General features: G+C 46.8%; 1 protein-coding gene across 4 annotated transcripts in view; it reads left to right on the top strand.

The window, feature by feature from the left end:
• The first annotated feature begins 166 nt into the window (after positions 1-166).
• The window catches only part of NFATC1 (nuclear factor of activated T cells 1), a 104,010-nt gene continuing 79,962 nt past the window's right edge, over positions 167-24,214 (top strand). For 2 of the 4 annotated variants that reach the window (XM_026034902.1, XM_026034901.1), the window contains exons 1-3: positions 167-245; positions 4,459-5,557; positions 14,027-14,186. In XM_026034902.1, coding sequence (XP_025890687.1) covers positions 167-245; positions 4,459-5,557; positions 14,027-14,186 — 1,338 coding nt within the window. Of the gene's footprint in view, positions 250-1,575; positions 1,588-3,343; positions 3,358-4,458; positions 5,558-14,026; positions 14,187-24,214 lie in introns of all 4 variants that reach the window. The other 2 variants (XM_026034904.1, XM_026034903.1) reach the window with 2 other exon arrangements.

The following is a 24,214-nucleotide window of genomic DNA, read 5'->3' as shown; positions in this document are numbered from 1 at the left end:
CCCGCGGCGGCTGCGCCGAGAGCCGGCCCGGCAGCGGCGGCAGCAGCGGCAGCAGCAGCAGCGGCGGCGGCAGCAGCAGGTGGTGTCCGGGGCGGCCCGACGGGGCGGCCCGGGGGCTGCGGCGCCGCTGCCGCCGCGGGGCGCGCTCGGCGCTGGCCGCGCAGCCATGAGCGGCGCGGGGGGCGAGCAGGAGTTTGATTTCGATTTCCTCTTCGAGTTCAAACACAGCGACGAGGGCGGCGGAGGTGGGTCCGGGCGCGGAGCGGGGCTGGCGGGATGCGCCGCGGGCCCGGGCGGCGGCGGCGGCCAGGAGCCGAGCAGCTCTCCTTCCCCGCGCCCTTGCGAGCGCCTTTCCCCTCCTCCCGAAGGGGAGACGACCCGGGAGGCGGCTCGGCTCGCCGCAGGTCTCTTTCCTTCCCTTTCCCTTTCCCTTTCCCTTTCCCTTTCCTTTCCTTAGCCTCTCAGGAATAGGGAGCTGCCCCAGACCCCAGCCCGCCCGGTGCCCCCTGAGCCACCAGCCAGGACCCCATGGGATCACCCCCTCTGCCGGGGCTCCTGCAAAACCTGGCCCTGCTGCCTGCCCCTCTGCTCGGTTATTTAGGGCCTTTTTCCTCCCTTCTCTGCCCTTCCCGTAAGTTGTAGCTATTTAGGCGCGGAATTGTGCTTGAAGGTCATCACTAAGCAAAAATAACGGGCCTGACTGTACCGCAGGTCATGCAGTTCCCGCGTCTCTGTCGCACTCCCTTTCTCRGGACTTTTGATAGCATTTGAGGGGGGAAAGGTGACGTGTGAGGCTGGAATTGCTGCCCAGGGAAGAGGGGAAAGAGAAAAATAAAGTTGTCATTGTTTCCTGCTATCAGGTGGATTGTCACTGCTTTGCCGGTGGCAGGTCACCAGAGGAAACCTTATATATAAGGAGATGACTTAATGCATTCTTAGAGCCAGCYGGGCTGTGCTTCGGAGCCTCCCTGGAGCTCCTGCCTTTAGATCGCGGGATATTCCCCTATCCATGCCTGCAGATTGTGACCTGCTGGGATGCGGCTGCCGTGCGGTGCTTGACTTGCTGCTGCRCCCCGATGGTCTCTGGCGCGTTTTGTGCGGCCAAAGGGTTGTTCCCAATTCTTGTCTTCTGGAAAACGCGCAGCTTGGAGAGCTGCGCACTAGGCTTTCAGATGAGCATCCTGGTAACCAGACACCTGGAAACTGGAGGGCCCTAAAGCAAATGAGGTGCCTGTATCCAAATGAGGAAAAGCACCAGTTCCGTTAGGCAGCTCTGAAAGGAAGAATTCAGGCACAGAAGTAGAATTGGCTTCGTTGCTGGAATTGAGAATTAGCCTTTGCTTTCTCTAAAGCCCTGGTGAGCCACAGGTGTTGAGCACCTATATTTAAAGGGAATAAACAGCAGCTGATGGTGCTCAGTGTGTTGCAGGATGGGTAGAAAGGAAGGGAACCTTTTCCCTGTGAACTTGATTAGGGAAAAAAAAATATATGTATATATATATATACATTTTTTTTTATGTTGTTGCCAAGTGAAACTCAACCTGCAAAAGAGCAGACGCAAAGTGAGAGGTCCAGTTTCTGCTCCTAGTTATTCTCAGTGTAAATGTGGAGTTGTCAGCAACAGAACTGGTGCAGACCTGTGCTGATCTACCTGAAACTGGAGGGTAGCTCAAAGTATTAAAATACATCATAGAAGGGGTCCTGCTCCTAAGGAAGCACAGGGAAGGTGTTTGCTCCCTTTCATCCCTACCAGGACTGCCAGAATACTCTGTGCAGCTGAGCCATGTGGTGTCCTGTGTAGCTGCCTCTGCCTCCCTTCCCTCTTGAGGTTGTCCTTTAATTCTGTTTTATTCTTGCTCGCCTTTGTGAGGAAAGGCATCAGACTGTTGATGAATGATGAACTTGTATGTCAGCAATGAATTTTGTAAATATAGAAGTCAATGTGCTTTTTTTTCCAAGCAATTGAACTTTTTTTTTTTTTTTTTTTTTAATCTTACAAACCAAGGAGTTGGTTCTGTTCTTGCTCTTGGATATTTGTATTTGGTAATTTCCAAAGGTTGCCTGAAAGTCAAAGGCACCTGAATACATTTGGATGGCTCTGAATGTTCCTTCTTTCAATTGCATGTTTGATTGTGTGAGAAGTTGCATCACATATGTTGTTTTCCTTTGCCCTTTAAAAGTTGACTTCTTAAAAATATGCATTATTTACATAGCCCTAAAAGAAACTACTCTATGAAAGAGCATTAGGAGAGCTTATTGCTTGGAGCAGATTTTATTATTATTATTTTTAGCACGGGGAGCTGTCACTTGTTTGTTTGTTTTGCTTTCCCTCCTCTTTTATTGTAAGTGGATACACAAGGCCAGCCTGAGGTTTTCCTATTGCACGTTAAGCTTGGGCTGGGCTTTTCCAGCAGACTTCATCACTTGAATTTCACCCTAATGGTGCAGTAACTTTCACGGTTCCCTTGGGTTCCTGATGTTTTTTCATGCAGGCTGATCCTCCCCCACGCACACACGTACCCCAATGTTTTTGCAGGAAATGTGGGGCTTGGGGCAGGTCCTGCGCTGGCGCCTGCTCTGGATGGCCAGCTGGAGCTCGTGCAGCTCTAGGTGGGAGCGGAGCTGGAGCAGCCCCGGGGCGCTGCCGGAGGGATTTGCTGTGCTGGCACCTGCACCTCCTCCCCAGCCAGGGGAAGCGGTGAAGGAGTGGAGGCYGTTTGGGAGGCCTGGGGGGACCCTCTATGGGGGCATTTCCAAAACGGAGGTGACACCAGTGCTACCTGCTGCACCCTGTTTCTTCCCCCTGCCCCTATGCAGAGCTGGAGGAAAGGGGTGAGGCTTGTGTGCAATGCCACCGTGCATCAGGATGGCCAGAAAAGGGGACTGATATGGGGGAAAAGGCCCTCAGGCAGGTCCTTGCCACGATCCCTGTTGTCAGATCACTCTTTTCCAAACAGCCCTTCTTTTTCCATAACTTATTTCCAGCTGTCGTCCRTGTTTGACTAGCGTGTGAAGCGGCAGCGTGTTTTGCACAATCCAGTTTTGTTTGTGGTGCCTTCTGACATGATCTGATGAACCCTTCGTGAGTGCCCAATTTCTGCAGGCACCGACGGCAGTGTTTCACACTGTGTGTCATTGTTACCTGCCGTGACATAAATTGGCTGTGAAACTTCTTAAAGAGGGTTAACTTATTTTTTTTTTTTTCCTCTTTCTTGGACTCGCTGCGGGTGAGAAATACGAGAGGCGGAGGGTGACACCAGAGAGGGCCGAGCCGCTAAGCAGCAGAAAGGGAATAGCYGACGGTGTTGGCACATCCCCCTCGGAGGCGCGTTTGCATCCRCAGTGCTCGGGCAGCAGGTCACCTCCGGAGGGCCAGCTGTGGTGGTGAACACGGGTTTTCCTCATCCCAGCAGGGCAGGTGGGCAAGGGTCAGTGCCACAGGAGATTCCTTCCAGGAGGGCAGGCTCTGCGTGTGGGACGCTGTGGTCTCCTTGCTGCGGCCTGTTGGCATCTCTGGATGTCAGAGACACCTGTGYGTGGTCCTCTGGGTAGGAGATGTTGAGCTGAAGCAGTCCTGGGGTGCTGGGGAGGTCAGCAGCAGGGAACTGGCAGAGATGGTTCCATACCTGCCTTGGGATGGAGTGCAGCCGAGACTGAGACACGTGAAGGGGCAATAGCAGCAATGCTATTGCTTTAATACCCTCAGAGCRGTTGCACATGGTGACATGGACGGGTTTATGTCAACCGGTGGCCTGGAGTGTGCTGGCAATGCTCAACCAGCTCTATTGGTAATAAACAACAATTTCAATGAAGTTTCAGTTGTTGGACTAGTAAGTCCTCCCTGTTTATCCTTCACTTGGTCTCTGCTGGTTAGGCTGGAGGATAAGTTATCTTGGAAACCACAGCAGGTCAATAGATCTGTTTTGTTCCAAAAGCCTGGTTAAATGGAACCAGTTGGAAATGCTCTGTAATGGAAATCTCAGGGTTTTTGCYGTGTTTTTAAACAGAGTGCATTTGATCTTTGATTTGGTCTGCCTCCACTTTTTATCTTTCCCTTGTTTTGTGTATTCCAACTTTGCAGGGAGGGAGCTAGGCTCACTTACGTAAAAGCGCATGTCTCTTGGATAGCGCCGCAGTCTCTGAACGCTGGAGCACTGCTTGAAGACAAAGTTATGTTCTTAAGGCTTAAATTTGAACTGAGGCAACCTCAGTCCACATACCACCGCCTCAGCCCCCCAAAGATAGCTTATTCTGTGCTGCTAAATTCCCAGCACTTTCAAGGATGCTAATGTTCAGCTTCTGATCCAACGCTGTGCGTGCTTGTCCTCTGGGGTGTAACAGAGCACTGTGCTTTTGTCTGTTGTGTTGTGTTCCTCCATGCCTGCTCGGTGTTTTACTAAGTGAGCAYATATGTGCAGCACTTCATATCATTCTTTTTTGTTTGTTTGTTTCTTCCAGAACACTATAATTACACATCTTCAAATGTAAATGCTGGTTTGCCTCTAAATGTGGCACATTCCTCATTGTCTACTCCATGTCATGGCCTTCAGACATCAAACCCAGTCATTTCAGTTGTCCCATCAACAAATCATCCTGCTGGATATGGAGGACATATTGATGGTGGGGCCACCGAATACTACCTGCCTCCAAACATCAGACCCAATGGAGCTCCAGCACTAGAGAGCCCCAGGATTGAGATCACTTCTTACATGGGACTTCACCATAACAACAACCAGTTTTTCCACGATGAGGTTGAGGAGGCCATCCCAAACGCGAAGCGACCGCCTTCCACTGCCACGTTGAACTTGCCGAACATCGAGGCATACAGAGACCCGTCGTGCCTGAGTCCAGCAAGTAGCTTGTCTTCCAGAAGCTGCAACTCAGAAGCCTCTTCCTATGAGTCCAACTACTCGTATCCGTACACTTCGCCCCAGACCTCCCCGTGGCAGTCCCCGTGCGTCTCTCCGAAGACCACGGACACTGAGGAGGGCTACCAGCGCGGCATGGTGGCCTGCACGCTGCTCAATTCACCGAGACACTCTCCATCAACGTCTCCCCGCACGAGCATCACGGAGGAAAGCTGGCTGGGGGCTCGCAACTCCAGGCCGCCGTCTCCCTGCAACAAGAGGAAGTATAGCCTCAACGGCAGGCAGACCTCCTACTCGCCCCACCACTCCCCGACGCCTTCGCCGCAGGGCTCGCCGCGCGTGAGCGTCACGGACGACACCTGGCTGGGCAACACCAACCAGTACACCAGCTCCGCCATCGTGGCCGCCATCAACGCGCTCACCACCGACAGCACCCTAGACATGAACGATGGGATTCCCATCAAGTCGAGGAAGACCGCCATCGATCACACGCCCTCCATGACTCTCAAAACCGAACCGGCTGGCGAGGAACACGGGACCATCTCACCAACCGCTGATCTATCACCGGAAGACTTCTCCAGCTTTCAGCATATCAGGAAAGGAAACTTCTGCGAGCAGTACCTGTCAGTGCCACAGCACCCRTACCAGTGGGCCAAACCAAAGTCCTTGTCTCCTACATCCTACATGAGGTAAGGCACCCAAATTCAAGGGGAATCCTGCTAATTTCTGTATCAATTGCTTTTCCTTCTCCTTCCCRTTTCATTTTCTGCTTCCAGCTGAATCTCCCCATCCACTCGCTCCATTTSACTATTTATTTGTTTATTATCTTATTTATTTGTGATGCTGTCTCTCTTGTTTGTGCGGTGTAACTGTGAGTAAAACCTTGAAGATTAACATGCACACACACCTCCCCCCTCCAAAAATAAACAAAGCTCCTCTTCCAGGAACATGCCATGCCTGGATCGTAACAGGCAACGGGGCATCCATTTCCCAAGAGACAGGCCTCAGTCCCTGTGGTTGAGAAGTGGCAAATAYGGAGGCATTTAGAAACATGTCAAGCAGCAGGACCTTTTGGTACTGTCAGACGTTTGATTTTACTTAGCTAGTTCATCATGTCTTCACATTTTTCTTGTTGTAAGCCTAAGAGGTGTTCCTGTTATTGTGGCTGTTCCCGGGCTGTTCATATTTCCGTGTTTCAGGCAGTGAATACAAACAGAACAGAAATTTGGCTGTCTTGTGCATTACTTCAGCATTTACCTCACTTCATCAGAAATTCCACTTCATCCGAAAGCTCCTTATCAGTTGTCTTTTCCTTTATCTGTTGGACTGTTTTTTCTTTCCCTTCTCCACCACTTTAATCTCTGTTCGAAAGACAATAAAGGGGGGAAAAAAAAAAGAGGCCATAATAAGTAATATACCATTGCATTCATATATGAGGCGATGATCCTGTGTAGAAACCCCCACAGGGCAGCCACAATCCACCTGCATCTGCTGCTTTCCCTTTCAGTTTCCCTTCTGGTCTGTGCTCTCGAGTCCTCCTGGGTTGTACGCGAAGCGGTGCGGGAAGAGCTTGGCTTCCCAAGATGGGCCAGCTTGTCCATGAGCCTGATGTCAGCCCCCTTTCCTCTTCCTCCCTGAGCACATCTGCTCTGTCTTTATTTTTATTAACAACAAAGCTGCYTTCTTTAGCATTAAAAAAAAAGGAATGCAGAGCTAAAATAGCTTCCTTGTTGGCCGTGCCTTGGTGCTCAACCATGCCCGTCCCACACCTCTCCAGCCAGCTCCTCTCTGCCCCTTGCTGCCTTCAAGAGCTGAAGTTAAATGGTCTGCAGGGCTTGGTGTTGCAGCGCGTTGTGTGATGCCAGYGTGACCCCAGCTCTCCTCTTCCTCCCTGGCCTCCTCTTCCTCTCTGCTCTACCTGACCATTATTATTATTTTTTTTTTTTTTGAGAGGAGGGCCTGTTTTTTGTCTAGAACATCAATAATTACACAGTTTAAGCAAGCGCACCCTTGTCACCTGGGCACAGAGAGGGCCACCCCTACTCGCTTTGCTGTCATCAGGGAGAAGGCGCCCGGCGTTCCTGTGTGGTAACGCAAAGATGAAGCGYGGCGAGCCCCACTGTGTTGTGTGTTCAACATTTTTTCCACTGTTTTGGTCTTGTGTAAAATATGTTTCCTGGTTCTCAATATGTTTCCATGTGATCTCATTAACTTGTGCTCTAGGGCAGTTGGAAATTACTGTAGAAATGTGATTTTAAGTTATTTTACCAATCAGATATACTGACCATGTTTCCTTCCATGAAAAATACCTCTCGTTTTATGTATATGAAAGAGGGGCCATTGAGCACAGACGTCAACAGGATTAACRCAACAGAAATGATGTTATTTTAAATCTCTCCAAAAAATTTGGTTAAGAATTTGTCACAACAGCTCTAGATTTTTTTTTTCCTGTTGTTTTACACATCTGTTGTATTTCAAATGCTAGGATTTTAGGGGTAGTCTCCAACAAACAATTCAGATTCCAAAACCCACCCGGTCGTAATGATTTTGAGATAACCATATTTGATTACCTCCCCTGTCTCTTCCTGGATTATATGCGTTACAACTTTCATCAAAAGAAAGCGTGCCTCGGAAAATCACTGACACCTTTCCTTGCCACCCTTTCATCCCACTTTATTTGGGAGCAGCAGAGAATAGGTTCAGGCTGATCATCAGGCAGGTGGACGGCCCCATCCTTTTTCCATGTTTTTTTTTTTCCTTTAGATGACCTTTTTTAAAAGGGAAATGGTGATTTGTATTATCTGCATTGATCATGTTTTTTCACTTACTGTCATTAAATCTCAATCGGGTTTAGGTTTTTCAATTTTTGGAGCAAGGGAATGAAAGGAGTGACGTTGGTCTCGGTGCTGCTCTTGCAGCCCCAGATCTTGGGCTAAATACTTGACCTGGATGTAGAAAATATTTAGAAACACAGCTGAGATTGTTCCAAATTTCCTTTGAAAATCACTACGGAGTAGCAGTGCAGAATCAGACCTTTTCCAGGCCAAAATGGGTTATTTTAATGTACAAATCTGCCTTAAAAAAAGCACCAGAGTGTAAGTTATTATGCAAAGAGTTAAGAGATGGTYTTTTTGAAATTCGGGTCTTGTTTCGCTCTAAGATCTTTATCTCAGTATTTAGCTATGTATTATGTTGTTTTGGCCAAATGTAAGAGGTTTCTGTCAATTATCTCCCTTCTATAAGAAAGGTAGTAAATAGTTTAAGAAACAGCATTCTCAGCAAATTATGTCCGGAGCCAATGATATTTTGGTTGTGTTCTTTTCTATGATTGCTGCTTATAGTTACACATCATTTTTCTATAAATTTCTTTATCTATCATTTCTCCATAAATGAAAATCTCAAAAGGGCAAATAATTCAAAGGCAAAATAAATACATTAAGGTTGACTTAATACTCCTCATTTTGAAGACAATCCTGACAGTAAATATGAGATAAAAAAAAAAAAAAAAGTATTTTGGGATTTTCATTATTTGCACATCCCAAATGTTCCTTTTTGTTACAAAAATTGTTACATAATTGGCATTTAAGGAAGTGCCAGATTTCTGATAATCTTGTGTGTGTCTTCTTTTTGAATCTTTGAATTTGACTAAGTACAATTTGACATTTCCTAGAGGCATTTCTCATTCACTGAAAACTAACAGCTTCTTTTTTATGCATTATCGTTGTTTCAAGTTTCATTCAAAAGGCATGCTGACCTGTAACACTTGCATTTTCATTAGATATCCTGTAATTAGGGGGAAGGGTAAGAGAAGAGAAATGCTTAGCTTTCTTGGTCAGTTGTAAGGCATGCATGAGGTGTACCACACTAGAAAGCGTTTCCAGGAAAAGACACCCAGTTCCAGGTGGCTTATAAAAGCTCCCTACTGTATTTTCTTATACATTAAAAAAAAAAAAAAAAACCATTTTTTTTTGGCAGTCTCTTTTTCAGCCTCAAAAATGGCCACGTATGTTCTTGAACCCACATAYGCAGTGTCATATATTTTTACATATGGAAGCTATAATTTACACCCAGCAAATGTAGGGTTGGATACCTGTCCACCACTGGCAAGACATATTTGGTTTCTATCTGCCTCGGTGGGTTTGTTTGTTTATTTTTTTGGAGATTTTCCTTTTTGGATTCAACTGTTGTGACTGTGGTGGGATTGAACTGGAGCATTTCAAACTCATTCATTAACCCTTAAAATTGTAAGTTTTCTTTTTAATCAAAGAGAATATGTTATGGATATTTTTTATTCCCTCACCCCTTTGTGTATTTTGTATTTTTGCATTATTAATTTTTTAAAGAAGTTTTGGTGCAACGTAGTGAGATATAGAACAACTTTCCTTGGAGGAAGCTGTAATTTTTGCACAGTTGCAGTTTGTAAAGGTGGAAAATAATCCTTCCTTAGGTAGTCACGAGYGTGGGCAATCCAGGTCCAGTGAGCACACGGCGGGTTTAAGGTGAATGTCTACGTTTTATGGCAAATGAGAGGAAGTTGCTCAAACAAAGCAAATGTGGAGCCGTCCGGCCGCGACCCYGTAAGCTGGGCACGAGTGGCTGCGCGTCAGCAACCGTCCCCTGGGGCCTTTTAGTGTTAATTGGGGTTGGGGATGAGCCCATGGGGCCTCTAATCTCTTTCTGTCCCGCTAAATTCTTGCAGAATGGGGTGTTTTGTTGCTTCGCTGAGGTAGTTGGTGTGTTTTTGGTGTTGGACTGCTCTTGTGCAAAGCTGAACTGCTTGGGAGAAGGTATAATATTATTATTAGATTATTATTAACTCTCCCCCCCACACACACTTTCTCCTGGATACTTTTCAGTTCATTGAAGGTGCCCCCTAAGCTTCTTCTAATGCTCTTTCCCTCAACGTCTTGTTTTAGCCTTGCACGGTACTAAACCGGGAGCCGAGGTGCCACATAAGCTGCCCGTTCTCCCCCTTTCTGCTAGTCACCGAATGGACACTCCCCTTTGCAAATCCTCCTTTGAACGGTGCCTGTTGGGATGGTCGCGCTGTAGTGCTAAGCGTGACCCGGGACACCTCCCCTCTAGGTGTCAACGCGACGGGTTTGGGCAGATTTCGGTGAGGGAGACRGAGGAGCTGCTSGCTCCCGGCGCTAGCAAAGCGCGGCCAGGCCTCGCCCGGGGCACAGCCTCTTATTTCACAGCTCGCGGCCGGATCCCYTGGTTGTTACACGGGAGTGCGGGAGGAAACGAACCCCCACTCCTGCCCCACAGCAGTTTCAGTGATGCTGCGTTGTCCTCCTGTAGGCGCTTTCCCTTCCTGCGCAGCGCTCCCGATGGGGAAGGGCGAGCGTGGCGCCTCTGTGTGCGGCAGCCTGGGCAAGGACAGAGGCGTTGGCAAATGGTGATTTTTCAGGTGGCCTCGGGATCCTGGCAGCATAAACAGTGGAAGTCTGATGGCAATTTAAATCCTAAAGGCGCAGCGACTTTGTGAAAACGGGGCTCGAGCTCCTTCGCAAAGTTTCCTAGTAGTTTTGGGGTTTGGTTCTGGGCAATCTGTGTTCCAGTGTGCTGCTTAGTGTCTTTTTTGTTTTTTTTTCCCTCCTCCTGGTGACTTGATAAATCTTTCTGCTAAAAGCAGAAGTCAGCCAGACTGGATAATCTGTTTTTGATTTAATCATATTGTGTATCTGGTGTATGCAAAATAAATCACTATTCATCTGGCTTGTAATCTGATTTGGGTAGGACCAAGTTACGCTGAGCGCGTTTTCTACGGTCTAGCACCATGTTTTGTGAACCTGCCTGGAAACAACCATCCCTCATTATCACATTTAGATAGATTACAGTAAGATAGATATATATATATTTATATATATAAAAAAATAGGGTAGAAGGGAATGGAGCAGACTTTCAGTTGATGGAAAATTTACTCTAAGGGAAGGTCACCAATGTCTGTCTGGTTTGAAGACTGCTTCAAGACTTTCTCTTGCCCCCTATGGAGAGGCTTCTTYACCCTCCTTCATGGTGTTGACTCGTTGACGTAGCTCGGGCCCTTTTAAATTGATAAGGGTTTATTTGTGACAACCAGATTTACATTTTAGCACTATGCCATTTGCTTGGGGACTTTTCTTTTCTTTTTTTTTTTTTCTTTTTCCCTTTAACTACGTTTAGCAGCAGGAAATTAAGTGCATGATGAAGATAACCTAACCTAGGAAATAGCTGTGACAGCCGCAGCCCGTGACACTGTTAAATGCATCACGCTGCTTCCTTTATCAGGAAAACTGCCATTAAATGTCAATTTATAATTGGTCAGGTGATATTTTGGAATTCTGATGATAGATTGCAGGCTAGCAGCAAATCACACTCTTATTTTGAACCTTTATTTGAAAACATTAGTTCAGTATCTTACTTGTACTGAYGTTATCAGGTGCTCACTTGAACCTTTATTTTTTTTAAAGATATGATCATAAGTTCCAGATATCATTCAAAAAAAAAAATCCCTTTTCACTTGAGGATTGCATACTGCTGGTTGGAGTCGTCCTTTTTAATTAAGTGTTAAAAGTTTTTAATCTGATGTACATGGTGTCCTCAGGAAAAAAAAAAGATCCATCAAGTGAGAATTTACTTAAAAACAGAAACATCTGTTTAAAAATGTGTGCTGATCATCACCAGGAGAGACACAGCTGTTTTGCTCTGCTCTTTGTCATTTATCATTAGTCAAATGTGTCTTCTCCAGAGATATTTTTTTGAAAAGATTTTTTTTCTTTTTTTTTTTTTTTGGCCAGACGAAAGGATGTCTGCGTAATGCACTAGGCAGAGAGTGGTGGCTCCCCAGAGTGGCTGATTACCTGCAACTTTTAGGTGGTGGCTGAGTGAGCACCGGACGCTGATGCATCCTGTTCCATGTGCTGTTTTGTTTGCACATGTGAAAACTTGCTTGGATGAAYCGCTCTGTGTTTGGGGATGCTCCTGGAGGCTGGAAAGCCGAGTAACCCAGAACGAGGTCTATGTGACTCACCAAGGGCTGGCGTTAGTGGCTCCGGTTGCCCCCTAGAAGGCTCTGCTCAGTGTCGTCCAATGGAGTAACAGTGGGATAATGTCCAGGGTGTTCCCTGGGTTTGAGCACTTGATGCTTGTGAGGAGTAGAAATGAGTTTTAGAAACCCAGAGAGCCACCTCTGTGCAGGGCCTTCCTCATCAGGGATGCAGTCCATAGGAAGGATTCAAGATTATCTTATATAAAAGTTGCATGCTTTGATAATCTATGTAATGTGTGTGTATAGGCATTCAAATCACGTTTCACTTTGCTGCAAACTTATAAGCAAACAAGAAAAGATAATTCATGTAGAGGGGAAAAAAATCATGCAACTGCTGGTACCGCCATGTATAGATGGACTGGCACCTACAACTGGCTGTGCAGTAGGCTGGTGATAAAGGATGAAATGATAAATTTGCCATCTKATACCCCAGCCAAAGAGACCTGTGCACTTTCAGCCTTGTGCACCAAGCCGTGGGACTTCTGGCTCTCAATGAGAGACACTGGAGGTATTTTGGGGGGTAGGAGAGTCACAGTTCCTGCAGATCTGTGAGAGTGTCAGGGTAGCGAATGGATCGCTGGGCTGGAAGAATGGAGCATTCGGGCTCCAGCTGAACATGTGCTTGCAATAAAGGCATCCAGTGCAGAAGCTCCTTCTCTTCCTTCCCCTCCCTCGAAGCCAGCTCGTTTCAGTTGCGGTTCACACTGCCCCAATCTCCCTTGTGCCAGGGCTTACGCAGTGAGGCAGGGGCTGGCGCGTCCCAWGCAGCCCTGCAGCCTCCTCATCCTCAGAGCCAACGCGCTGTCCGTGGCAGGTAACCCTAACGGGCGGCACACGCGTGCAGCGCATCCCTGCGCGCTGCTCCCGAGTGACCCCCGGCCCCRCGGGGCTGGGAGCGCCGCGGGAYGTAGATCAGTGCCGTGGCTTCTGCGAGCAGCGTTGCCTGGGCTGACGCCTCAGCACGGGGCAGCAGCGAAACRGGCGAGGACCACAGTTTCCGTCTCCGTCTCCTTCCTCTGCCGACTGATGGGATAGGTGATAGAGCGCCGTGCAGGAGGGCAGGGTGACGTGCCACCGCCGTGCTGCTCTGCTGGTCGTGAAAGCCTGTGAAGAGCACTCAGCTGGGAAGCCTTACCAAGGGAAAGAATATAGCCTAGCCATAAAACTAACGTTTTCATCGCAAAGCTCTTTGCTTAGGTTTAAAATCAATAAACTTCTATCAGGCCCTACATTGTTTTAACTTTTTTTTTTTCTTTTGCTATCCTCACCCAAACTGTCAGCTTTGCACTTGTTAGAACCATGCTCTCCCCATTTTATTTCGAAGCGTGGTTTTGCCCCGAAAGTGGGTTTCTACGAATGACGCTTCCCAAGCAATGCRTGCTGTCAGGTCTGCTTGCTTTTGTGATAGTAATGAGTCCTTGATATTTTGGTAATTGTAGAGTCAATAGAGAGCAGGAAGAGCGAGCTGGGTTCTCTTCTGGCTTGTGCGTCATCATTAGTAGGTTTGGTAACTGGCTTCCAATCTTTCTTCTTTGGGGCACATGGACCAGAAGAAAAAAAACAACCCAAAAACTTCATTTTGAGACTCTGTGATATGTTTTCACGTTTGGAAGAAAACTAGGAAATGGTTCTTTTTGTGTCATTTCCCCATCCCTTCTTCCATTCCCATATAAACTAAGCAGATTTGTGTAAACTAAGCAGATTTGTTCAACTCCATTAGATTAATCAAATGCAGAACTTCTCCAGAGCTCACTTGGCATCCACTTGTGCAGTGGAAATACTCTTTCTCAAATTCCTCTGCGTCTTTCTGCCTACTTTTTGTCCTTTAGATTCAGGATCAATGGAGTGAGATGTTTTAAGTTGTGCCTTGAACATTTTTCCATTTTGTTTACAAGTCCGGTTGCATCTGGGCCATCAAATATGCTTGACCTATAAATCTTCATAAAATAACCAATACATTCGAAGTTTCTTATGTCACGGCATTATCCCTATTGATGAAATTTAAAATGTAAGCTGGTGAAGGATGAACTGCAAGACACGGTCTCTAAAGTAATAGAGCTGGATGCTTGTGGTTTGCGGTAGTGTTTGACGTTAATTTTTAATACGCTTTTCCTTTCCATTGCAGCCCGTCCCTGCCTGCCCTTGACTGGCAGCTRCCATCTCACTCAGGACCTTACGAGCTGCGCATCGAAGTGCAGCCCAAATCCCATCACCGAGCTCATTACGAGACGGAAGGAAGCCGAGGGGCTGTGAAGGCATCTGCTGGGGGCCACCCCATCGTGCAGGTACCGAAACGCGTAGCGGCAGCCAAGTCTGTTTATCCTGACCCCCTGCTCCAGTGAGCTCTCCTTCCTTTGCAAAGCTAAAAAGTGCCAGGCGATCTCCAGTGAATAGCGCGCGTGAGCCTGCACCCAGGGCACGTCTTAAACCCCCTGGACCAACCCCTTGTTACGAGCGAGATCATCTGCTTTCTTCCTTTCCTCCTCCTGACAGCTCGCRTGGCAGCTCTGGCAGCGTAAACAAGGCACGAGTGTGCGTCTGCTTTGTGCAGCGTCTGCGTTAATGTGCAACGCGATAAACCTGCGGCTGGCAGCTGGTTACCCATTCCACCCCCATGCAGGTTAGGCTGAAATCAGCTGGGGACGTGTTGCGGTGTACTTGGCTCTTCACTTGGGGTTGGATCTAGTCAAAGCTGTAAATGCATGTCTGGGGTATGGAAGTATGCTGCTCATTTGGATATTGCAGTGAATCTGGAGGAAAGAGGCATTTCTTAAGAATATTTGGCACTGTTCTGTTTAGTTCCTTAAGTCCTTCCAGCCACTCTGGAAAGTATCTGAGGTATGAATCTAGTTTCATGAATTCTACCAAACTTCTTTTTTTTTGTTATTTAATTTAAAAATACTGTAAACTGACCTTTAATTCACTTACTTAYATGACTAGTTGCATTCATTTTAAGGGAGTTTTCTCAGGGGCAGGAAGAAAAGAGTTAGTTGTTTTAAAAAAGAGTAAAGAGATTCACAGATTCTGTGAATCTGTAAAGCAAACTGCACCCACCCCTCTTCAGCTGCTGCTTTCTTACCCCAGATTTAAAATTTTGGTGCATTCTCTCAGGCTTGTAATCCTGTCTGGAGTGGCTCTGTTTTTCCCCCTTTGCTTGCACATCAGGCTCCACTGGTGCCAGTGGGATGGCTTGTGCRAGCGAGACAGAGGCTACATCGATATTCTAAAACAAGGGTATTGTTTTTAAGTGCAGATCTTCCTGGAGGAACAGCAGCTTTTTGGYAGTCCAGGTGACTCGCGGTCACGTCCGGACCGTGTGTGCAAGGCTTGTGTGCATGGCTTTATTTGCTTTAAAGCCCTGTTAGCGGAGGCCTGGTTTGAAGGGCTGGTGCAGCGGCGTTGGGCGGGCAGCACTCTTACAGATTTCGCATATTGGTGYGACAGCTGGAAAAAGAAAGCGAGGGTGACTTGTCAGAATGCAATTTGCTTTCTATCTCTGCCAAAATTCATCAGCAGCRTGGGATTAGCAAAGTGATCTGCTCAAAGACTAAAGGTTTTAGTGGAGCATTTGTGAATGATACCGAAGAGGGGTTTGTGGCAAGGCACTTGAGGACAATTAATACCTACTCTGGTTGTGGCTCGAAGCAAGGAGATGTAAATGGGGAGGCATCCGTCCAGCCGCCAGCCTGACGGTTAGAGTTTCCTATGTGCTTTTGGAAAGACTGAACATGGTGCCAACATGCAATTGCACTAATGTGTGTTCCCCTGTCACCCCCTGCCCCAGTCTGCTGGGCTGGAGCTTTCTGTTTCCAGAAGACAGTGTCAGAAAAGGAAAGAGRTGCTGGGCATCAAAGGAAAGGCGAGGAAGCAGCCAGTCCTAGCCTTGCCAGTTGACTCCAATGGTTTAATAAAGATGACTGCAGTTTTCAGCCCTTTTATTACAACCTGAACATCCTCTTCTCCAAAAAGAAGAGAAAAATAGAGTGTCAAAAGACGTTTTTCCCTGCTAACATTTTCATCCCTGCCAGAGATATCTGTCGGAGGAAATGCTCAAGAATTTCCGCTCACTGAGGTCAGAGTTGGATGGATGGATGGATATCAGAGAAAAAGAAAAAAAAAAAAAAAAAAAAAGGCTTACCAATAAATAGTTATGAGGAGGAGGGGGTAACAATCAAGAGAGTAGTTACTAACAAACCTGTTACTGACAGAGGCAGTAAAATGCAGCCCTGAATCAACACATTTCGAGATGTTGGGAGCATTTGGGTGAGAGGTTGCTTCAGGCCATGATGTTGTACAGAGGGGCCCAAGCTTCAAAGTTCAAATTGCAGGCACAGGCTCAAGCAGTGCTTGGGTGTCTTCAAGTGTGAGATTTTTGGATCAGAGGGTTTTTTTTTCTTCTTTTTTTTTTTCTTTTTTTTTTCTTTTTTCTCCTCTGATACTTTCCAGTGTTTTCAAATGTGTTGACTCAGTGAAATCCCTCCCAAATTGTCCTGCCCCTCACACTGTGCTGCTGTGCTCTGCCTTTCCCATGGGCTGGCCAGCCTAACATCGCTGCCTTTGGGGAAGCCTGTGCAAAACTCTTCCTTGGTAACGAGCCTTCCTGACAACAAGAGAAAAATGCAGRAGAAAAGATCTTTTATTCCTCCTGTCTCCATGTCTAGACCCTTCTTGCTGGAATCCTACTCCCCAAAGCAGAGTAAGATGTATTTTATTATTTATTTTTTCGCTAAACCCCTCGACGCATCGGTAGGCCAGGCTGGCTCAGAGAAGCAGTAGATCCGACATGCATTTGCAGCACAGGTCCCCAGCAGAGGCCAAACGCCGCCTGCCAGGGCCTTGCGCCCGCTGCGCCTGGCGCCTGTTCCTCTCTCCCTCCGGACCAGCCTGGCTCCCCTCGTTGCCGCTGCTCTCTCTGCTCCCACGGGCGCTGGGGAAGGCAGAGAGCTGTGGAGAGCGGCCATGCGGGAGGAGGGAGGGAGGCCATTCCCGATGGCTAAAGCCAGGGAGAGAGGGACGTGTCGCCTCGGGAGCCACGTGGAGCAGTGGTGCCGGGGAGCGACGCGGCTGAGCTCGTGCCTCGCACGGCCTCGTGCTCCTTTGGCTGCTCGCAGGGTTTCATCAGCAGCAACTGCCCTCGGTGGTTTCAGCCTCGGGTACTCTGTCCTCCGAGACACAGCTGAGCCCAGGCCCCAGCTGGTGTTGAAAATTACTCAGCGGCTCCGGCTGTGACAGATGAGGCCAAAAACCCGGGACTCACGTTGCTCTGGGGAGCGGAATTGCGTCCACTAGGACTGCACTTGTGGGAGCCAAAATGGGCATGGGGGTCACTCTGAACAGAGAGGCAAGGGCTGCATCTTTTGGAAGGGGCTCAAGCTGTATTTTAAGAGGGATGCATTGAGTTCATGACTTTGCACCCAGGAGTCTTTAAAAACCTGCTCCGTTTGGACCCACCTCACATTTGCCGAGCGGTTGTGCGGAGCRGCGCGGAGCACGGTGCCTCCAAGGACGGCTCCGCGCCGGCTGCCGCAAAGTGATCCGCCAGGTAGGAGCCGGTGCAGCGCTAGGGGATCCCTGCGGAGGAGTGRCACCGGGTTATAAATATACGCTGGATAGTTATCCCCATTAGCGACTCCTCTTGGGAATAACTCGAGTCCTTTGGCGGCCAGGGATGGAATTTTTACAAGCAGGGTGCGGTATTATCTGCGAGATAAAAATCCACATAGCCAAGAATGTTTAATTATATGTGAATTTCCCCTGGAGAAGATCAGACCTAAGGGTGCAAGGAAACATACAAGTAAGCAGGACAGGCTAGTAAGGGCTTTCCAAAATCGCACTTACTATTGCAATTTGTGTAGATAAAGTATGCCAGGAATTTCTTCGGTCTTAACGTGAGGTAGATAAATGGATTAGAAAAGGGGCGAAAGGTGTGGTAGGGGCTCTTTTTCTTCTTTTTTTTTTTTTTTAATCTAGGTAACCCAGTGTTAGCCAGAATTTGCATTGCTCTGGGAAAGATAAGTTAGTATTGAAGATATGTGGAGCACTGCCCTGCCTTTCACGGTGTCACGTGCCCTGGCTTGAAATGGGAGAGGCCGCGCGTAGCTTTGCAAGCGCCAGTACAGAACTTGATCTGAGGCCATGAATTCGCCAGTAGTCTGAACTCCCTCACTTTATAGGCAGGGAAATTATTTGTCTACACAGATCTAYACGGTTAAAATGTAGTCTGTGCCAAGAGGCCCACCTTGGCAAGTCAGGAGCCCTGGATGTCCAACTCCTGTAGCTTCAGAGGGAGCAGTCACTCCAAGGATGCCCTCAGACCAGGCTTCTGTGTTTTAGCATGGCAGGTTCCTGTGGCGCTTCTCATGCACACAAGCGGTTTCATGAGTGGCTGCCAGCATGAGGCAATGGGGTTGCACAGCTACCCAAAACGGCATGGGAAAAAGGTAGAAATTAAGAGGTAAAACAAAAGATTGGGAAGAGGTGTTCCCAGCTGATGACAGAAAAGAGATGAAGGGATAATGAAGCTGAGAGAAAAGCTCTTCCAGGCAGAGCAGGGCGAGTCCTTTGCAGCCGTGCTTGGAGAGTGCACGGCAAGAGTGAGCCTGTGGTTAATCTTTAAGTGCTTGGGGCTTCTCATACCCCTACACTTCGTGTGTAAGTGCTTTTCTTGGTAGGGGTCCTTGAGCGCTGGGAGGAAAAACTGTGGTGGGTCCAACTCATGGCCACCTTACACCTGACAGAGGAGTGTATGGGGGGGAAAAGATCACGTTAGTGGTTTTCCCCTTCCCTCTCTTGATCTGTTGGAGCAGAAAAAAGGCCATATTCTCATTAGTGGGCAATGATTCAATTTGTGGTGCCGCAGTAGACTTCCTCTCTGTGCTGTTTTTAACTTCTTTTTAAAAGACAGCGTCACCCTTTTATCCAGATGGAAATATAATCCTTTCTTATGGGGAGAATATAAAGATGTTGGCAAGCACCTGTTAGCCAGGTTGCAATTAATAGCACAAAGCCATGCAACCATACAACAAACCAGACAGGGAGCCTACATTTTATGGCCTTATTTTAGACAGCCGGTACTTCTTAAGAATAAATCTAGAGCTCAATGGCTTTCTCACTTCTTGCATCTGTATAGTTAAAGCTAACCTCAAACTAGCAGACAGATAATCAAAACTGAAAAGTAGAATGATTTGGCAGATGTTTTAAGGCTGCTATTGCTCCTATAAATCCAGCAAATGGAAGAAAGCCCACTGAAAGCTTTTTATCACAGCTTTTCATCATTAGAAGATCTTATTTGGGAAGGAGAGAGTTTCTTTTTTTTTTTTTTTTTTTTTTTTTTTTTTTTTTTTTTTTTTTTTTTTTTTTTTTTTTTTTTTTTTATCTTTTTTTTTTTTTTTTTTTTTTTTTTCTTTGATATTTCAAACAAAGCTGGTCCCACAGGGGAACTCCATCGCAGCCATATAGGTAGCTTATAGTCACCCTTAGAAGGGCCAAGAACAGAGCAGAGCCATTCTGGAAAGCATGTTGCTGTCAGCCAGTGGGGATTTCATGACCCTGAAAATGCCCCTTCAGCTCTGATTTATGAACAGTCTTGGGGACAGGCCTCTGCYGTTCGGAACAACAGCCCTTTCCAAGTGAAAAACAAAATTTCCAGCAGCCGGTGGCTGGGGGATGCGCTCCGCTCCTCGTTCGAAGCGATCCCGTCACCCACGCCAAGTCTGACTGACACGCCACAGTGCAGATCCCGGCTGTTGGGGTGACAAGGTATTTAATCTGGCTTTCCAGCCAGAGGAACTTAGCGCAGTGTCTCAGGTCCATCTGTAGGACAAACTCCCAGGAAAAACCCAAGGCGAAAGCTGGCACTTTCGTTCGGAGACCAGCATCATGCCTGCGACAGCCTCGGCATCGAAATGGCAAGTAAAGAAGCTTCGTGGCTAGCATGCCTGCAGGACTTGYTATTTCAAATGTGCTTTCTGTATGCCCCTGGCTCTGCTTTGCTGGCCAGGCTGTGGCTCTGTGGGGCTGTCTTCGCTGTGTGTGGGGCGCAGGGCTGGGACCAAGAGCGAGTGCTGCCTCGCGTGTCTCCCATGCTGCATGAATGATGCTGCTCAACTGCTGCCCAATACGTGCTGGCTGGCCAGAAGTTTCCTGTAGGGAGGAGGAGATTAAAACCTTTGCTTTTGCTGTGGGTTTTCCTGTTCCTGGTGCAAGGGAAGGATATTGGCTCTCTGTTTCCATCTTTCTTGGTCTGTCTTGGTTTCCCTTCCAAAGCTCCTTCCTGCTGAGGCAGGAGAGGTGGTGGCATCGCTCTCGATCTGTGGAGTATSTTCTTGCCGTCTGTTGGCAGTGACGGATAACTTGCAGCTGAGGGGATATTTTCCATCRTCGTTAGACCTAGAAAAGAAGCAGAGAAGTCATCTTCATCTCTGTCACTACTCACAGAACCTGTCACTTCTGCTCTTGTTGTTGGTCTGGTTTTGGTGACCAGCAGCACATGCACCCCTTGCGTAGACCAAGCARAACAGAACATAAATGTAGTAGTATATCTTTTCTTATGTAGTAGTATGTCTTTTCTTATGCCTCATTTACTTTGTACCCAGCTCTCCTATTGCATCCTTTCAGTTGCTTGCAGAATGGACRGAGTTTCTTTTTTCCAAATGTTGCCCGAAAGAATGATTCATCGTTATTTTGCAAGTCTACCTAAAAAAATGTGCTGCTGCTCTCYAGGGAAGAATCGTAACTCAACCTTGGCTGTTTCAAGAGTTCCCTGTTTTCCATCCTTTTTTGCCACCTGTTTAATTTGTGCTGGCCATGCTCGGTGTCTCTTGCTCTGTCTTGGTTTTCTCCATGAGTTGCCATGTCCCTTTCCCACCAGCAAGCAGATCCCAAGTGAGAGTGGGAGAGACCCTTCCCATACTCTTTTCCCCTCATTAACTGGGTAAGAAAGATGGAAAGGGGAAAAAAAGTAGATATAATTAGTTAGTTTGCTTTTAAAAGGCCCACTGCTTTGTGCCAAGAAAATAACCATGCAAGATGCAACAGTCTAGCAGAGGCATTTGTGGTGCTCTTGGTGACGGTGTTGCAAACGTGCTGGATATTCCTAGAGTCTTTCTCTGGGCTTGAAGTTGGGATTTGTTTGAGCCCATAGGCCCTTAGTGTGATTTGTTCCCTCATTTTCCTTTTTCAAGAAGTATCAGGAAGAGACAGTTTGCTTAAGTTATACAAGGGGAGGAAAAGAGGGAGGGAGATTGCTGAGGGCTTTGGCACCTGTGAAGGCATCAAAAATGGCTATAATGTAAAACCAAGAATTGGCAATTGCTTAATTCATGCTCTAATAGATCTCTGTCTTTTGGAAGTGTTGTTCGAATGTCTGAACTATTCATGTTGAAAAATGGCCCCTGCATCTACACAGTAATTACTCTCTCGCAGGGACTATTGGTGTTTTTGTTGTTGTTTTTCCTCCAGTAAAGCTATGGTGGTAGGCTCACTTCCACAGCAAATACATATACTGGGATGAGCACTTGCAGTGCAGAACTTGGAGTCATGAAATTAGGCTGCGCTTCTGCAGACTTCCCTCCTCTTCGAAAGCCCACCAAGGGTCAGGGCATGAGCTGCAAACCTTCTTGGGGAGCCAAAGGAAGTTAGTTTCCAGCAGTGCTACAAATTCGCACTTGCAGCTGTCTGTTGTTGTTTCCCAAGGAAAAATACAGTATAGATAGGTTTTTTGCTTGCCTCAGTATGCCAAGTACCCATCCCACAATCTGTAATAAAAAGTGATTCCTCCATAGGTCTGTGGCAGGAATAAAAACAAAAAACCTCATCCCTCCCAGCTCACCCTGGAAATGTCTGCRGATGGCCAAATAGGAGGACTTGTCTCCCACCACCACCCCGCAAAACAMTTTTTTTGGAACCCATTTTTGCAGAATTTTTGAACAGGAAGCATCCTCACGTGGTCCTAAAGTTTATTTCACATATATGCTTAGGAGTTCTCTGGCAAGAGTTAATTCAGCTATTACTAGGRAAGTAGGAGTCTGGCTGGTTAAGAGCTTGAGGTCTGGGTTTGTGTAACGTATTAGGGAGGTTCAGCAGATACATGAGGCCGAGCTCTGTGCATGAGCCACAATTATTATTTGCCTGACTTAAACGCAGTTTTCGCTACAAAGATCTACACCAAAGTTACAAATCAGTAAATCTGCTCCAGACTTGTCAGATTATGGCATGTTGACATGTGCCCAAAAGCTGAAATGAAACAGAGTTAAAATTAAAATGCAGCTTTACCAAAAGCCAGATGCTTCATTATGAGCTGTGCTAACCTACCTGCCAAATAGTGCTAACCTGCATGAGGCAAGTGATTAATTTTTTACAAGTCTGCTTCAGCAACTAGACATCTGTCCTCTATTCGTAAAGTAATATCTCAGGGCACATGATTTCTTTTTTTCTTCTGTAAGCAAATGCACCAAAGTGTGTGTATATCACAAAAATTGCATAGTGTAGTTTCTGTAYGAAGGTATACTGGGGCTAGTTCATATTTCAGATCACTTTCACACCAATGCAACTCTACTGGAATAATTTCTGATTTATACTTCAATATTTTTTACATGTAAAAAGAGTAAAATCACATCCCTAATGTGCATTGCACTCTGGAATGTCGGTGTATGTGGCTATAATATAGATTTTTGTTAGCTGGAACAATGAGTGATTAAACCAGAACTAAATTGGTGGAAAATACAGGTGTAAAGTTACTTAGCCGCTCTCAAGAAGTGCGTTGCAGGTTTCTTTATGAGCAGGGGTTTACCATATCTTGTTGTGAAGAATAGCTTGAGAGATCTTCTTTGACATGTGCCAGGAAAGAGGGATGATCCATTACAGCATCTGCTGTATAAATGCACTAAGTAAAGTGCGTTGTATTGCTGGCAGCGTGGTGAAAAAATCAAATAAACTTTCTCCTCCCCCGACATGTTTAAGAAATAATTCGGCATGAGCTGCATATTTTCAGCAAGACAATTGGAATGGGCGAGTGATCAATTTACTTGCACRTGGTAAAAATAATACAGGTTGCAGACAGATTTGTAATAGGGTTTTTAAACACCTGTTTTTAATGCTTCAATACCCAATAAAAGCAGGGAACTGCTGCTTTTGGTTTGCCTGCAGACATTATGTGCAGTGGGGTTTGGAAGTCTCCTGCCTGCGTTTCAGATGAAGCCCCATTTAGAGAAGTGAGCAATGTGGAGAGCCTTGGTGTGGTTGCGTTCCTGGGGCCTCCTCGTTTCCCAACACAAAATACCACTTTTTGGGAGTGAGTTTTGCTATTTCGACACTGATAACACAGTGTTGCTGCCAGGTGCCCATCCCACTGAAGTCAACAGCAAAAATGCTGTAGTCTTCATGGGAAAGAGAAATTCTCCTTTACCATTCACAGCCCTATTAATGCAAAAATATTGCTGATACAGGTTTGGTGTAGGATAAGAGCAAAAAGGGTAAAAGAGATTGAGCAAGTTCATAGTCCTTTTCCAGCGTAGCAGAGCACTTGCACACATCCTTAAATTTTCAAAAAGTGAAGTTACAGAGTGGGCAGGTGTTTACATTTTCTCCCAAACAAGGATGCCTCGATCAGCTAGGCTGGSCTGTGTGTTGGTGCTGAGGTCTCTTAGCTGCCAAGTGTCTATTGATGCTCTTTGCCCATCCTGCCCAAGTGCTTGCAGGGTACCCGGTCTCTTGGGTGGACATCACCCATGAGTTCGTGTGGCTGCCTGCAGCTGGAAAGAGCAACAAGGAGCAACATGGGCTCTCTTCTTGCAAGACTGCTGCTTTTGAGGAGATTTTTTTTGAGGAGATTTCTCACATTTTCCTACTTCAAATCTCAGGAACCGTGGGCTTCAGTTGCAGGGTTATCTCTGGGTGTGATTTCTTTCTAAGGATTTTAGCATGAATGCTATTAACTGAGTCCTCCTCGCTGTTTCTAGCTGGCATCTCCTTGATTTTTGGCACACATGAGGTTGATTACATCTTCTGGTGCATTTTTAGTTTTGTCATTACCTTGTGGCCCCTGTGCACACGTGAAGTCTCAGTGTTGCTGAGGCTTTAACTGCTGTGCCTAAAGCCAAGCTCTGCTAAAGTCCTGAACTTCCCAGCACCGCCCAAAATCTTCCTGCTGCTTTCCGCTCTCTTTGGGCAAGCTGTGCCATTCTCCACATCATTTAAGTCTGTAACTTAGATCTTTCAGGTCCCTTATGTTTATAGCAGATTCTGGACCCTGCACCTGCAGCAAAAGAATAGTATCAGTATATTATATCCTTATATAGGACACGGGTGTCCACCT

This window comes from Nothoprocta perdicaria, unplaced genomic scaffold (genome assembly GCF_003342845.1).
Source record: "Nothoprocta perdicaria isolate Ctin4 unplaced genomic scaffold, notPer1 scaffold_151, whole genome shotgun sequence".
Taxonomy (NCBI): domain Eukaryota; kingdom Metazoa; phylum Chordata; class Aves; order Tinamiformes; family Tinamidae; genus Nothoprocta; species Nothoprocta perdicaria.
This window is presented reverse-complemented; position numbering and strand designations above follow the sequence as displayed.